This window comes from Anomalospiza imberbis, chromosome 5 (assembly GCF_031753505.1).
Source record: "Anomalospiza imberbis isolate Cuckoo-Finch-1a 21T00152 chromosome 5, ASM3175350v1, whole genome shotgun sequence".
Lineage (NCBI taxonomy): Eukaryota > Metazoa > Chordata > Aves > Passeriformes > Viduidae > Anomalospiza > Anomalospiza imberbis.
In genome coordinates, this window is record NC_089685.1 from 67,478,019 (window position 1) to 67,494,409 (window position 16,391).

The 16,391-nt window shown below is 47.8% G+C and overlaps 1 protein-coding gene across 2 annotated transcripts in view; it reads right to left on the bottom strand.

Annotated features, from left to right (window-relative positions):
- Positions 1 to 906: 906 nt before the first annotated feature.
- The window catches only part of LOC137474819 (sodium- and chloride-dependent GABA transporter 1-like), a 40,820-nt gene continuing 25,335 nt past the window's right edge, over positions 907 to 16,391 (bottom strand). The window contains exons 10-16 of one of the 2 annotated variants that reach the window (XM_068191731.1): positions 15,984 to 16,108; positions 15,195 to 15,307; positions 10,691 to 10,822; positions 9,868 to 9,970; positions 9,354 to 9,454; positions 8,367 to 8,413; positions 907 to 5,584 (exon numbers count right to left, since the gene is read on the bottom strand). In XM_068191731.1, coding sequence (XP_068047832.1) covers positions 5,569 to 5,584; positions 8,367 to 8,413; positions 9,354 to 9,454; positions 9,868 to 9,970; positions 10,691 to 10,822; positions 15,195 to 15,307; positions 15,984 to 16,108 — 637 coding nt within the window. In that variant the 3' untranslated portion in view covers positions 907 to 5,568. Of the gene's footprint in view, positions 5,585 to 8,366; positions 8,535 to 9,353; positions 9,455 to 9,867; positions 9,971 to 10,690; positions 10,823 to 15,194; positions 15,308 to 15,983; positions 16,109 to 16,391 lie in introns of both variants that reach the window. The other variant, XM_068191730.1, reaches the window with a different exon arrangement.

The following is a 16,391-nucleotide window of genomic DNA, read 5'->3' on the forward strand; positions in this document are numbered from 1 at the left end:
AGACAGTGGGCAGTGCTCTTTGGGTTGATGGCAAGGGATGAGTTTACACAATAGAGCCTTTTATCTGGAAAGATATGGACCAGTTTTTTTCTGGATCTGGGTCAGCAGCGTCAGCACAAAACTAGCAGTTGCTTTTCTCTGTGGGGTCAGTGCAGGGATATTTGTATTTTCCTGAACAGCATGATGCAATTCAAACTGGCCAAGAATCTTTTCCAAGCCATGCAGCCTTCAAAGGGAGAAAAACATCCAGCTGTGCCACCATGCCCTGCTCTGCCAGTGGGTCCTGGGCTTGTGGGAGATGCAGTGATCAGGCAGCAGTGCCCCCCAGCAGTCTACCTGCCCCTGTGTTTTGGCTATGGGACCGTTGGGGGCCAGACTGCTCCCCATATCATTACAGCAGTGATTCAGACAAGTCCTTTCCTGGTGAGTTTGTTTTTTTCATCTGGAAGCAGAAACACCTTGCCTGGCCAGGATAAATCCCTCCATGATCACTCTGCATAAGGCTGCAGCTGTGGGGGTGAGGGCTGCTTGTTCCTGGGAGCTGTGGTGGGGACATGTGCCACCCCACGCGGGCCTGTGGCTGGTCCCTGGGGCCACAGTGAATGCTGGTGCCATCGTCTTGGCAGCACAGTGGCATCATGCCGGGCTGTCAGGAGGCATCTCCATCAGCATCATGGCTGTCAGGTATCAGCACGGGGAGCACTAACCTCTCCTGAGCATCTCCAGACATGGACACTTCCCAGCTGACAGCATCACAGGGATGATGGACACACACTTGTCAGGAGCCCCACACAGCCTGTGGCAATGCTGCCTCAGGCAGGGCTGCAGTGGGGATGCCGAGACGCACCCCATCCTTTGCTGTGTTTTATGGGCACACCATGTGGCCTCCATTGCCAGTGACACCCAGAGATGAGCACGACGCCTCATGGTCTCAGCTGCTGAGGAAGGCAGGCAGTGCTTGGTGAAAGCTGGTAGCCCTCAGTACAAGCCAAACCACAGTGGATTTATCCCATCAGTGATGCAGACCCCCTCCCCATTTGGCCATCACCACCAAATGCAACCAGGATCCTCCAGTCCCAAGAGAAGCCCCCCGGAAGAGGCAATGGATAAGGACAAATTGCTCATGCAGAATGATGCCAGCTTTAAGGGCACCCCCGAGGCACAGCACAACTCCTCTCAACACACCATTTAATAGATCAGTGGAGAGACTGCCCGCTGCACAGTGGCTGGCCAGCCAAAGCCTCCCAGCGCCACACAGCACCATATCTTGTCATGGACATGGCACAAGTCTTTTATAACCAGCTGCCAGCTGTTGGAACACATTTGCTAGAATGGCAGCAGGAAGAGCTCCCCTCTCCCAGGGGACAGGATCACACCTGGGTCTCCAGGGGAAGCAGCTCTTGAGCAATACCAGAACGATCCTGCCTTTCCCATGGCCTGTGTCACCCCCTGCTGCAGCAGAGGATGGGGGGCAGTGGCATTTATTTTATATTTTGCAGGCCTCGGGAAAAAGAGGATTTGAGAGGGATTTGAACATAGGTCCCTAAATAGCTTCCTAGAATTAAGAGATTTCATAAAGGATTATTTCAAGCAGCTGCCTATGGTGCGGGGGAGAGGCTGGCAGGTGCTGGGGAGGTGAGGGGATAGAGAAAAGGCAGGAGTGCTGCAGCTGAGCACAGGGGAGCACAATCCCCTTCTGAACTACAGCAGTGAGGAGAGGGGAGCAATCTCCACCCTGGCTATGCATCCTGTCTTCTGGGTGAGTCAGAAGGAATGAGGAGCAGAGTGGTGGTCAGCAGATGCGGTGCATCCTGAGAACAGGACAAAAGCAGCTCTTACAGTCAATGAACAGATATGGCTGCTTTGACAGGCCCACCCACAGTGGCATTTCAGAGGTGTGGGATGTGCTTAAGGGGGTCTATCAACACCCCTGACGTCTCACTAGATGGAAAACCTGTGCGGGGAGGTGGGAAGGCTCTTCTAGCACTAAGGATGGGATGAGTCTGAAATGCTGGAGAAGGGGATCAGTCCATCAGACAGAGCTTGACTAAGGGCAAATTTCTACCTGCACGGTTATGCATGCCAGACTTCACAGATCCAAATATTCATGGTGGAAATAACAGAGTGCAGAAACAGGAAAGGCCACAAAATCTTTCAGAACAGGCACAGCTCTGTGTGCACTGGTGGAATGTGGGTTGAAATATCTTTCTAGTAATACCAGGAGATAGTATTCCTTGGCACAGCATTTTCTGGTGCAAAGAGGAAGAGAAATGCCTGGAACTTCATTATAATTTTGATACTGGGATGGAAATTGGTCCTTAGGGGCTGGATCCTGCGAAAAGCTGGGGTCTTCTGTAGGATCCTGAGCTCCAGCTCTCAGTAGGCAGAAGTATTGAGCATGCACACAGTGAGAGGCTAAGCCACAGGCATGCAGGAAGGAGATCACATGAGAGAAACAGGAAAGAGAGGCTGGTGATAATAAAAAGAGATCGAAATGAGGAAAGAATAGAAAGCAGAAGAGAAAGGAGGGAGAGTTGCAATTTTACAGTAGTGGAACTAAGAAAGCAGGAGGAAGAAAGCTGAGGTAGATAATTTCCACTTGACAAATGATAGCAGGGAAGGACTGAGCACAAAGGAGCAGGGCAGGAGAGAAAGAGCAAAGGAGAAGGTCACAAGCAGAAAACTGAGCAAATGGTTAAAATTCATCAAATATTGTTATTATGAACAGCCCCTGCTGCTACATCTGGAACAATGTGCCACAGGTAAAGCCACAGGTCAGAGAGATGCTGGGGCTAAAATCCTAGCAAACAGGAATTGGGGGTTTAGAGATTTCCTTGGCAACCAGGGAAAGAATTTTGTTTTCTGGACCCTTCCTTCTCTACTCCCCTGGAGGAAACAACCTTTGAACAGCTCTGCCAGCAATCAAGCTCTTTGGCCAAGAGACACAAAAATTACCACTTACACTGATTTGTTCTTCCTCAGACCTGAGCTGCCCCAATGAAGTTGGAAGAAACAAAGTCTTCCATGGTTTTATGGCCTCACTCAAAAATTGAGTCCATTGCCCATCACCCACCTGTGCAACCCTCAGTGTGCATTTGAGGGAAGGGAGGATATGGAACCTGGATGCACAGGCAAAAGCAGGTCTCTCGTAAGGGTAATTACTGCAAAGTTTAGAGCTTAAACACGTTTTTTGTGCACAGGTGTCCCTCTCTAAGGACATACATGTTTATAAAGAGTGCTTTCCTTATTGCCCCGGTTCATAAAAATAGGTGAAATTGGAATAGAAATGTTCAGCTACACAGCACAGACAATTAAAGGACAGGGAAAGATGACATGTCTGTAACTGGCTGAGATTAATAGTGATGAGCTATGATTGCAGCTTTCAGTGTTTGGCTTTTGGCTTTACAAGACTAAGCCTATAAATACAGCATTTCCTCATGTCTATTTAACAGCTGCAATTTTTTTGACACAAACACTGTAACAACTACAGGTGGGACAGGGCGTGATCTCAGCTGAGGGTGATGGAGACCACAAAACATGCACTTAGTGCCCAGCAGCCATGACTGCTGAGAATCATGCGTACAAATACAGATTGGTTACACATCTGAAGCAACATTAATTGAAGATGCACCGATGAGTTGGCAGGAGACCCACTCCCAAAGGGGTCTGACTTTAGCTTTCACCAGAAAACTTCTTTCTTCCTTCTTTTACTGATCCATAGGCTGGAAGATTGGCAGAAGAGTAGGCTGGCCCCATGCTCTGGTGAGTCACGGGGACAAGCAGCACAGGGCCAACCTGCAGAAACTACTACTGGAGAGCAAGAGAATTGTGCAAAGGCTCATCATTCATCTGTCACCTGCAGTAGGATGCCTGGGGGACTGCAGCGTGTCACTTCTGACACCAGACTCTTTGGTAGGAAAGATGGGTGGCACATATCTTTTCTTGAATGCTCATTTATGAGTTTGTTGATTCTGATCTAAAGCTGGGAGCGTCAGCAGACCTGGCAATGCTGTGCCAGAGGAAGGGAGAGACTAATCAGCACTAAGTCACAGTACATGTGCTCATCAAACACTCTGTGTACAAGGATATCTCTGTGTGGGGTCACTGGGAGCCTGGCACAACTGGGAGCATCACTATCACACCTACACGTGGTGCTAGGATCAGCCACCTCCTTTCACAAAGCTTTACTACCAAGAAATATGCTGCTTTTTAAGGAGGGCTTTGAAACACTTTGCAGCCTTCTCCAAGGTGTTACACTCCTCCAGCACCATCTACAAGAGCTCACAGCCCTCTTGTGGTTTATGTGCTGGGAGTTGGGATGTGCCAGTGACCGATCTGGCTGAACAGACATGTCCCAAAGGAAGTCAGCACTGTTTCACAGGGGTGGGTTTAAGCACGGTGGCTATATCCTGCCAACTGCCTCAGGAATTCTTGCCTTCCACCAGCTGGAATTTAGGAGTGGCCACTTCCTGAAAAAAAGTATAAACTGAACCACACATGGGCATCATGCTCCATCTGATTGTTTCTTATCCAGGGACACAGCCAGGGAGGGTGCTTGGCAGGAACTACCCTGTTTTATCTTGGGCGGAGATTTTCACAGTGCTGGAAAACCTCTTTATCACACAGCCTTGCCTCTGCATGAAGCTTGTTGTGGTCAGTGTGGGAGACTTGAACAGCCTGTAGCAAAGAGCACTCCATTTACCCTTTTAGCTGCTTTTTAGGGTCACGGCGTGGCTACTGCACACAGCTACAGAGGGCAGGATGCTCCAGAACAGAAAGGTTGACTGCTCCACTGGGCTCTGGCTCACAGTGCCAGCCCCAATGGATGCAGCAAACATGTCTGGAGACTGTGCAGGGATGAAACGTGGCTCTGTGAGCAGCACACACTGTCCCCAAGCCCTTCTCCAGGTGTTGGGTGATGTCCTACAGCTACCAACAGGCAGGACTTCTCACTAGAATCCCTTGTTCTGTGCTAGAACCCTTTGTTCTGCCTTTCCCCTCCAGTTATGTATTTGCTGGTGTTTTATGCTCCATCAATCAACAGCCATCTGGGATTTGAACCTAGTGATAGCAGTCTCTGGGGTGAAACACAGCTGTGTGCTGGGGGATGTTCTGTGGAGTTTCACATGGAAAGGCAAGAAAAACAGAGAAGTGGATAACAATCAGTCTAAGCTCTCTAGAGACACCACCTCTCCTCAGGAGGAGGAAGATGTGGGTACCAGCTGCTCTTCCCTGAGGGCCTGGACCAGGTTGTTGCAGGATGAAGGTGGTCACCACACAATGCCTTGGTGGCAGCTTGTTCAGGGCCTTGGTCAGCCATGCCAGGAGGAAGAGCCACGAACAGGTTCCTCCACCAGGTCCTCTCTTGGACAAACGAAAGCCGCTGCAGAGCCAGGGACAGCAAGCTGTGCCAGAGGAGCTCGAGGGACAATGTGGAGTGAGCAACTACAGGGCAGAGCGAGGAGCTGGGTCTTTCCTCCTACACGGCGGCATCTGAGATCCTCCCATTCAAGGACGTCTTCGGCTGGAGACCATTGTTCTGAGCGTGCACCTCTGGCCTGGGCTGTGTCATCTGCTGCAAACGCTGCCCGGGAATGAAAGGAGAGAGTGTGTCAGCCAGGGCTGGGGGCAGCAGCAGTGGGACAGCCAGGGCATGGTGAGGGTTGGAACCCTCAACACATGTCTCAGAGGTGACCCTGATTGCAGGGCAAGGGGATGGTGCACGGAGTGACTCCTCCAGCAGCATTTGGTAGTACCCCAAAAGCCTCTGCGAGTCACCTTTGCTTTGATGCTGCACAGAGCACAGCAGCTCCTCCTTTTATCTGAAATATGGGGAATTTCTCCTCCTGATAAGGGAATTGGGATGGGGAATTGCCTCCTGATAAGAGGCAAACTGTTACCAGGCAAGACCAGCTGCAAGGAGGAAGAAGAGAGCTGCAATGCCACAGGTTTCAGAGCAGACCTATTTTTCAATTAGGGTTGATTACAAAGCATTACTAAGTAACTACAGCAGGTTAACGAGGTGCCTTTAAGGTCTGTGCCTTTGATGCCAGTCAGAACATCCACCTGCACAAACCTTTACACAGCAGCAATTCCTGTCAGCCTGAGCTGATCAAACGGAAATTGCAGAGTCAAGTTAAGTGAAGCAAGAGCCCACGAAAATATGGAGGGGCCAATCATTACTGGAAGTGTGTGGATTGAGCATCAGGAGTGATGAAAAAGAATGAATCACCGTTGCCAGTCAGGGAGGGACTGATGCTGTGCACTGCAGATGAGAATGCAGAGGAGGATTAAGCCTGACCTGAATAGACACCACTAAGACAAGTAGAACCTCTTTCCAGTAAAGGGAAAAAAAACTCCTACCCTCCAATACCACTGAAGTGCCTGCTTCTGGGTGAATTCCCTGAAATGTTCACTGAACTGCTTCTGCCATTCATTGTATTTTTTTCCCCCTCTAACATTCAGGCTCAGTAGGATCAAAATTACTTGTAATCTTTCCTGTCTGTCAAAACCACTTTATTCAGGATTGGCATCTAATTTCCCTCCAGCTCTATTACAAATTAATCCAGGATCTGTGTATATAAGAGGCCAAAAATTCTCTCTCTCTGATACCAACACATGCACACACAGATTAGCCTACTTTCTTCCTGCTGCCATCTGCTGCTCACTCCTAGGTCTATGAATGATTGAGGGGGGGTCTGGGTCTCGTGATGTTTGTGGGCAGTGTTAGAGGAAGAGTCAGACAGGGAGGGTGCACATCAGCCACTCATGCTGCTTACTGGTGCTGATGGTTTGCACAAGATGCTGAGGGGAGGGGTGGAAACATACTCAGGAGCTTCCCTGCAAGCCCCTGGGGCAGCACAGGAATACACAGCACTTTGGAAGGACTATGGATATAATTGGCACAAGCCTTTGGTCAGGAGGAGTCGAGCTAGTCCTGGGAGGTCACAGACCAGTTTGGGCTCCACCAGATGCTGTGATGTGCTTTCTTCCATCTCCAGTGAAACAGGATTGGGACTAGGCAAAGAGTTGAACCCATAGCTGTACTTTCAGGCTTCCCTTCTCCCCTTTTCCAACTTACATTATGAGTGAATAAGGAGCCCTGTAAATGTCTGAGAAAGGGTCTACAGTTGGAATACAGTTGGCTTTAAACCCAAAATCAACAAAGTGGCTTGACATAACACCCTGGCTTGAGTCCTGCAGGAAAGACAAGTACCTAAACCCAGCTTCAGATGAGAAACCAAAAACTGAAAGCAGATCTGAGATCCCAAACCCACCCAGTTCACCCACATCAGAGCCCATCCAAATGGAATGCTGGGAGGAAGAAAACTCAAATCCATCTGCAACTTCACCTCAAAGGAAGAGAACCTGAAGCTGACCTCATCCCAGTAATTCCAGCCACAACTTCTTTGAGTCAAAGTTTGTTAAAAATACAGCATGTCGAAAATAAACTCATGTGATTTACATGGCATCTGGTTGCTGTTCCATCTGGGCTGGGAAAGCCATAAATCAACACTCCTGGGGGTGACTTCTTACAACTGTAAGCACTGAGCCAGGGATTTGGGGCACAGTGCTCTCAAGACTGAATGTCAACACTGTACATAATCTCGTAACAGTAAGTACTGGGTATGACATAGAGACTCATGATTCACTGCTTCATAAAATCCTGCTCAAATTACTAAAGAAAATGTTTTAAACAAGACTAGTGTGGTGGGTACTGTGGATCTTTCTTGCTTCCTAACGCCTCAGTCAGTGAGTGTTCTCTGAAAGGCACATGACAAACCACCCCTGCGCTTGTTTCTGCTGCTAGCAGAGGCTAGCCTGAGACATTTCAAGATTCAGGCTTGGAGGTGATGATCTCTCTGCTGAGAAGTGCCAAGTAAACATGCTCACATAGCCAGGAATTGTCAGGAGCTGGGATTTCTCTGGATCAAGAAACCTCAAGGATTTCTTCCCAAACTCTTCCATGGCTCTAGTACACCATGCCAAAGCGGTAATCAGGGGAGAAGGGCTACAATTTTGTGGTGATAGTCCCACAAATCTCACTGAAGAACAACAGACATAAGGGTAGACCATCTGAAGGTCTATCTGCATGCCTAGCCACAGCTGAGCGCCCAGAGTTAGATGTGTCCTGCTAACTGTGCTGGCAGGTCCTCTCCAGCAAGCCCGTGTCACTGGAGGCTGTTCAGTGCCCTGGGACTGATCTGAACCCTTCCTCTCTCCTGGGGGAGACGGCGCACAGAGCTCCTGTAGCACCAACCTGGTGCACTCTGATAACTCTGTCAGAGCAGGGTCTGCTTGGTCCAGGTTTAGTTCAGGGAGGAGCTTACCCTGAGCAGAGAGCAGGGTGGTGAAGCTGTTCCTACCTGTCGGAGAGTCCCTGTTGAGGTGAAGAAAGAGTAGAGCATGTACCCTGGAATCAGAAACATGGAGGACAGAGCCATGAGCCAACCGATGCCTTGTCCCCACACAGGATAGACGTATTTTCCCAGTGTCAGAGGGGTCATTTCCACCACACTAAAGAAGAACACACCCTAGAAAAGAACACCAGCCATTGCAGGGGAAAGTGCAAAATTGGGGTCCTGCCATTCTTTCCTTCATTATCTTCTTAGCTTCCAACAGCCTTACAGGAACCCAACAGCTCCTTCCATTAGTCTAGATTCTTTCAGCCCACCAACTGGTATTTTCATATAATTTCTTCTTATCCTAAGCTGGATAAGATATCTAAGCTTTCCAAAAAGCTGGAATTGGAATACCCCATATTTCCCTCTTTACTAGACTACTCAGACAAGCAGTGCCTCCTCAGCAGTTTCTATGCAAGTAAACAGCATCCTCATAGATGGTCTCAGGAGTCTTCATATCACACCACTCCCTGCACTACTTCTGCTGGAAGGGCAGGAACCTGCAAAGGCCAAACTGCTCTGCAGTCAGTTATCCTCCAATTGGTGATAGCTTTTGTTCTCATAAGCCTGTCAGAGGCTGAAGCTGGCGTAGCTGAAAGCCAGAACCAATGACTGCTTTTTAAAACATTACATTATTTTGCTTATCTTCTGGCATCTCAGAAAAAAAAAAAGAAGAAAAATAAAATAAAATAAAAGAAAAATAAAATAAAAGAAAAAAAATTAAGAACCCATGGCCTTATTTAGATTAAAAACAATCACCTAGAACTTTTCTATGGGTGATTTCCAGCAGGCAGAGTGAAAGAGGCTCCCATATACCTTTTCCCATCTCCAGTCTGCCTGGGACCCCCTTGCACCAGACCTGCCCTTGGGTTGAGAACAGAATGTTTCCCTACAGCCCATCTAGAGGCTTTTCTAGACCTGCTCCTGCACATAGGATTCCCCAGGTCTTACCAGGCAGACAAGAGGTGTGAAGAAGGCCCAGCAGATCTTCCACCAGATGCAAGGCTTGTAGCCAATCATTTCTTCAATGTTCCTGTAAAACCTGTTCACACCTACAAGAAGAAATGAGTATTGAAAAGAAAAAACCCATCTCTGTACCACGCTCTTCATCTCTTCTCATGGCAGAGCATAGGCCAGGCACAGCAAGAGGGTGACAGTGTGGCATGAGAAGCATTAGCTGGAGGGGATGGGGTAGTGGGACACAAATTCATGCTAACAGCTTCTGTGTTCCTGGTGTCCTCTTGAGGGCCCAGAGGGAAGGACCCTGAACATCTGCCAGTCTGTGCTGAGATCCTTGTGAGGGCCTGGAGAAGTGAGATGACAGCCTTCCACTCCTGATTTTCTGAAGTTATCAATCTAAGCTATTTTTGGCTGCAAAATTGTCATTGTCTTCACCGGCTTTGGCTTTTTCAGTAAGTCACCATGCTCATGGAGAAAACAAAGGAACAAGGTGTTTTGTGCTTACCATAACACCAAGAAATTGAGATGGTCTCAAAGAAGACAAGAAAAAGAAGACACATGCCACTGGCTGAGTAGTAATCAAACAGCTTGAAGACATAAATGCCACCCTGAAAAGACAAAAACAGGGTCAAGGAGTTCAATTATGGATTATGATCGACAATATCAGCCAGCAGCTCGGATTGCTACTGTCCGTGTCTGTTTGTTTCATGTCTATTTCCTTGGACAGTAGAGCCACTGTTGCAATGTTTCCACTGGAGTTTGGTTCCCAGCAGCAAAACTGATGTGCTCTTGCAGACAATTAGCCAGCCTGTTCAGGCATAGCCCAAGGTGAGGAGAAAAGAAATTCTAGGATCTCTTCGATTTCTCTGCTTTAGAAGGAGTCAATTTAGTCTGCTCTGCCCCTCCCTGGAGTTTTGCTTTGCCTCCTCATGAACCCACACTGCTCCACAAATGGTCTCCAGACCACTCAGCCCTTACCTCCCCTCATGTGAACCTCGGCTTCAGCTCCAGAGGTTCAAGCCCCCAACAGACAGGTATTCTTTGTGTTATCTTAACTCTTTGAAGTAAGCATTCCCTAAATTTGGGCTCTGTTGGATTGAGTCTTCATTGCAAGTAGCAGAACAACAGGCCAGACTAACAATAGGATAATGGTAAAACTATGGAGGCATCCTAAGTCACTTGAGATGTAGCAGTGATGAGCAAACCACTTTACCCAGAACAGGAGAAATGCTGTCACTTCTCCCAAAGCTTTGGTGGTGCTGTGATATGCCAAGTGGCCAGAAAGGTGTCAGGAATGGAGGTGCAAGAACAGCCTGTACAATCTGTACCTGGGTGATGTTGGAGAATCCAATGAGATAAGAGATGAAGCAGACTACTGCGATGAAGATCTTCTTCCTGGCTCTTAGGACTTGAGGATACTCATCCATCAGAGCTGTAATGAACCCTTCCACAGTGCAGAACTATGGGAAAAGGCATACACTGAGGATATATATATATATGTAACTTAACCTGTACAAATTTAACTTCAATGTTGAGAATCTTGGTGATTTATCTAGACTCTGCAGACTCTAGAAGAGTCATCTCTGCACAAAGTTGGTCTGAACTATCTTCTGAAAATTCATCTCTCTCCCCACTGTATATAGATGGAGCTAGGAGCACCAAAGTTAAATACTTAAAAATAGCTCAGATAAATCTCTGCCTTTTGCTTCTCACGGAAAGCCTCCTCCTTCTTCCCACAAACTCTCTAGGGCCTCCTTATCACTGCCCTGCTCCCCACACTGCCAGGCCCTGTGCCAGAGTTGTGCGTCTGGCTGCTGCTGGGACATGTGCAGGACCTTTATCGCTCTTCCCTTCTTTCTCTTCTCAGCCTGTGGCAACAGCACTTGTGCCGTTCAAGGATCTAAAACGCTCAATAAGGACCTGTATTACCCAATCTCATGTGCATGTAAATAACATGGCTGATTATCCAGTCCTTGACTTCATTTCATTTTTTCAAGCAACATTAAAAGCATGTAGCAGACCAACAGCCCATGTTCACAGCACATCATCCTTCTAGAGGTGGAAATCCCTGGATTTCTAGAAATCCCATCATCTTTCTAGAGGTGGAAATCCCTGGATGGTTTGTGCAGAGCTGCACCAGCCACAGTATAATAATGTCATCAGCACCATAACACATAACAAAATCCCCATGAGTGCTGCCTTCCAGTTTTCCAGTTCAACTGCCCTTGTGAAGTGCATTCTGCTCTCCTATCTCTTGATAAATTGTGAGATTTACTTTTATATCTCACTCCCAGAAACTACAAGTAGCATACCCTCTCATAGAACACATCTTGCCTCCAGCAACAACCCTGGGAATTTATGAGGGCAGCAAACTGGCTTCCCTGGCCATGCTGAGCAAATGTACAAGCCAGTGCAATGAAAATGAAAGGGGTTTCATCACTTTTTGATGTCAAGGACTTCCCTGTCCCTGGGAAGAAAAAAATCCCCTAGAGTGAAGGTAGAGGTATATAGACCAAAAAGAGCAGCAGAGGGTTGGGAAGATGTGTGGGAAAAAAATGGAGTGCCTGAACCTATAGCTGGGCAGGGATTGTAGAAGAGCTTGCACACTGCTGACTGCTGGGGCTGGCTTCCACGTGGGCAGAGCAGGGCAGAGGGAGATGTGTATGCCCAGGGTTTTATATCCACATGGAAAGCCAGTATTCCCAAAGCATCAAAGCTCAACTGCTTCCACTTGAATTTTTAACGAGCTAAGCTTTTTATGTTGGACACAAATGCCATTAAAGCATCTTTTGCCGTTCACGCATGGGTTAAGCTGCCTTTATAGTCATTGACAGTGAGCGCTTCACCCCATCCCACCTGGCTTGTTGTCTGGAAGAGTCAGGACGGAGGTGGCACCACAGTGTGAAGAGATGGCATGACTAAAAAGCCACTGCTGAAAACTATTCCTTCCACATGGATGCATGGCCAGGCACTGCCAGAGCCACGGCAGGGCCAGGGGATCCGAGACCAGAAAGGCAAATGCATTTGGAGGGGAACAGTCCTGGTCGTGGGCAGAGGGTGGTGTCCAGCAGAAAACGAGCAAAGAAAATGATGCCTTAGATAATTGGATGGAGTATAGCTGACAGCCCTTTGGTGCAGGAAGAGCAATCAAAATCAGGGAACGCACAGAGGGAAAGACAGGGAGATGGGTGGTAAGGGACAGGGCTACAAAGTGAGTTGAATTCTCTTTGTCTCCTATCAGAATTAAGCTCCTGTGTAATGGATAAGGTGGAGAAACAAATGGTGGTACATTGCTTTTTCTAACCATGGAACAGGCAGTGATCTTCATACCACTTGCTGAAAACTGCCTCATGACAGCCTCAGACTTCATAGGGGATGCAGCCTGGAGGAGGCTTACCTTTCCAGCCCCAGGGACTGCAGGTGCTTGGCATGGGGCTCACTTTTCCCAGCTTACAGACCAAACCTTGGCTGCTTGCACATGCAGACACCTGAATGAAAGCATGCTGCTTTCAGAGTGGCAAGGAGCTGAGCATTGGTGCCTCCTGTTCTTGCCACTGCAGTTTGCTTTCCAAAAAATTTTGCTTTTCCCACCAACCCTCTCCAGCAACAATTTTAAGCACACATTTTTCTCTTCTTCATGCCTCACCCCATGATATTATTTCTTTCCCAAGCATTTTATTTCCATTAACTTCTCTCTTTTGTTCCTTTTCCCCTTTAGGGGCCTAATCATTACACAAGCTGCTGGGTCCAGTAATCTGGGTTTGAGAGTCAATGCAAATGTGGCACCTCTGTCTGAAGGAGAGTCTCTCTTCCACTCTCTCCCAATTGCTATTCCCTCCTCAGCCACACAGAGCACCCTATTGGGATGCATGGACCCGTAGGGAGTTTGACCACAGCTGCCAGATGTGCAGCAGAGAGCCATGAGAGTGGTCTCGCTGCTGGCAGCTGGAAATCCTCATGACCAACCAGTGCTAGGCAGCCTCACATGGGACAGACACAGGCTGGCAGTCACAAGACTTGCCAGCTCCCCTGAGCGATAAATGCCTGACCTGGAAACTGGTAGGTTAAAAGGAAGCACAAGCATATTATGAAAGAGGGTCTGGATGAGAGAGAGCTGAAGCCCTGACAGATCAGAGCAGAGGAAACACCAAGGCACACGAGTGAGGGCACAAGAGGGAGGTGTTTGTCAGTACAGGTCATTCATCCCACTCAAGGAACCGCAGAGCACCATGGCAGGAAAAGCAGATGGAGCTGTGCTGCATCTGCAGGAGACTCGCTGGGCCTACTCCCACTGTCACTAAAGGGCTGGAGCTCGTGGCTGCATCACAAACACAGATCTCAGCCCAGTCTCCCTCCTTTGATAGGCTCCTGAGCATCCCCGCTGTGCCTACAGAGCCGTGCCCTGCTGGTGGCAAGCGACAGTCTCAGCCCAGCAGCCCTCGGGTGCAGGAAATGCCCTACAGCCCTGCTGTGCCTCATGAACTGGGCTGCTGACCCAAATGAAAAATGCTTGCTCCCCATCTGCAAATGCCACAAAGGATATGTAATCAGCATGTAGAAAACCGTGGTTTTTTAACTGAATGCTTCAAAATGCATGTGGAATTGCAGCCATTGTAGCAGCCTGTGTTCATTGGTTTATATGCAAAAGCTGCCATGCTGTTGCTGGTGTGTTTGAATGAAGCAGAGCTCCAGCATGCAGACAGAAAGCTTCTTCACAAGTATTTATCACAGCTAAATACTTATTTTCCATTTGTTGCTTCATCCCACCCCCTCCCAGCCTCTTCCTCCAGGCAATGATAGCCTCCCAACAGACTGTCTGCCCTCGGAAACTGGCTGTCAGAAGGGATGTGGAGAATTTCAAGGGGTATTTCAGAAGCAAATGCAGCAAATAAATTCCACAGAGTGCTTAGAGGGCTTATTGTCATGTCTCGATTTACCAGCACTGAGTGAATAATCCATGCACATATTTTTTTTCTGTAAATGTAGTTTCTTTCAGGACATTCATGTATTATTTTAATTTTTTTCCTAGATTATGTCTGTGGAAATGTATTCATGAGCTTTATAAAGTGTTTATGAGAGTGTGATATGATTGAAAACCAGATTTGGTTGATTAGATTTTCCTGGAAACCAAGTGTGACATTTCAAGAATAGGTTTGAGTCTGATTGTGAAATAGGCTTGGGTTTATGAACACTACCTGTAATCCAAAGGAGCATCCATTTTGTACTGGTGGTTTGTGCTGCAAGAGAAGAGCATGGAGGCACAAGGGCAGACATGACAGACCAAGTGCAGGTTCTTGCAGGAGCCTTTGATTTTGATACACTCAAAAGGAAGGCATGCTGCAATTCACTGCTTCACTGGGTAGCTACTTTTATGCTGAATTAACAGAAAAAAACCCTATCACCACTTGTAAAAATGTAGAGATAATGTTTTATAGTTTGTTTTGTGAGGGCTCTGAGGAGGCAGGGTAGAGATCTTTTGCTACATCTAACTTCTTACTCAAGTGTCTTGTAAAACTTTTGCCATCAGGTAAGATGGCAAAGCACTCAGGGTACCCAGGCACCAGCCTTTTCCAAGGCATGACTCCTTCCTTCTGCCAGGATCTAGCCCTGCTAACCTATGGACCAGGCCAGGGAGCTGCAGCTCTGTTCAGGGCTGCATTGTTGTTGGCATCAACAACAATGCCAAAATGCTGCAGGAAAGCACAGCCCTCACACCATGAAAGAGTAAAAACCCACTCAGCTCAGCACTGTCCCAAGTGCAGAAGGGGACACCACAATTGTACCTGAAGACATTTTTGTATCTTCCTCCACTTTGTCCCTGAGTTGTCTCACCTGACTGTCCAGACCCAGCATCATCAGCATGGAGAAGAAGAGGATTGACCAGAGTGGGGACAAGGGCAATTGTGTGACAACCTGCGGATAGGCGAGGAAAGCCAGTCCAGGGCCTGCAGTAATGAAAAGGGGGATGAGCCCATGTTTACAAAGCATTTGATGGGAAGTCTGAGCTAAGTGCCACAGTTAAATAGAGAGACAAAAATTACAGCTAAGGACTCAGGGGTTTTCATATAGGAGCTAGCAACACCTGTGCCTTTGTGCCCGTGACCCACTGGCTTGGTGGGAGGCATAGGGGCATGATGGGGAGACAGGATTGGAAAAACAAGTCCCGCAAGTAAGTAATCAAATTATTGCAACCAAATGGAGCTGGAGCACTGTGCTAGAAAAATAAACTGATATTCACAGCTGGTTATAACTTTCCTGGTGCCTTTTTTTTTTCCCCACCACAAAATGCTGTTTCTTGAGATAAAAGCTTTCTCTGGAAAGACAGCAATTTCAAAATATGTCTTCGTGCAGAAAGACACAGTCCCATCTTGGTTAAAAAATTATTCTGAGATAACAGTCGCAAGATTTTGCATGAAAAGGGGACTCCAAATTTTGATCACATCTACTGAAAACATAGGTAGCATCTATGGTGCATAGGAAGTTTTCAGACAGAGAATGGCCTAAATATTTCACTACAGCAAAATAAAACTTCTGCACACCTAGTCAGGAAAGAACCAAGAGCACCCCACACAAATGGTTCTCACAGGTTGCTGTTGCATTTGAACCTGGGTTTCTGCTTACCAGAGGAGGCCAGCTCTGACACCGACTTCTTTGTGATGTGTGACATGAAGCCAATGATAGAGAAAATAACAAACCCCGCAAATATGCTTGTGGTGGAGTTTATACAGCAGACAATAATGGAGTCTCTGGAAGAGAGAAAGAGAGAAAAAACCCCACCTGCAGGTCCCTACCAAGAGCAGAGAGGGGGGTAAACAAAACACCAAGCCCTGTGGAGAGCTGGTCTTGTGCCTTGGATGGGTAGCACAGGTGACATACAAAGTGTCCTGTAGGCAGGAAGCCCCTCTAAAGAGATCACAGTGTTTCCCCTAGGCTGCATGTTGCCAGCAAGGGGATAGCAGAGATCAGGCAGATTCACCACAACCCCCTGCCTCACCCATGAGGAGCCCCTGCCACACAGGAGGATGGAAA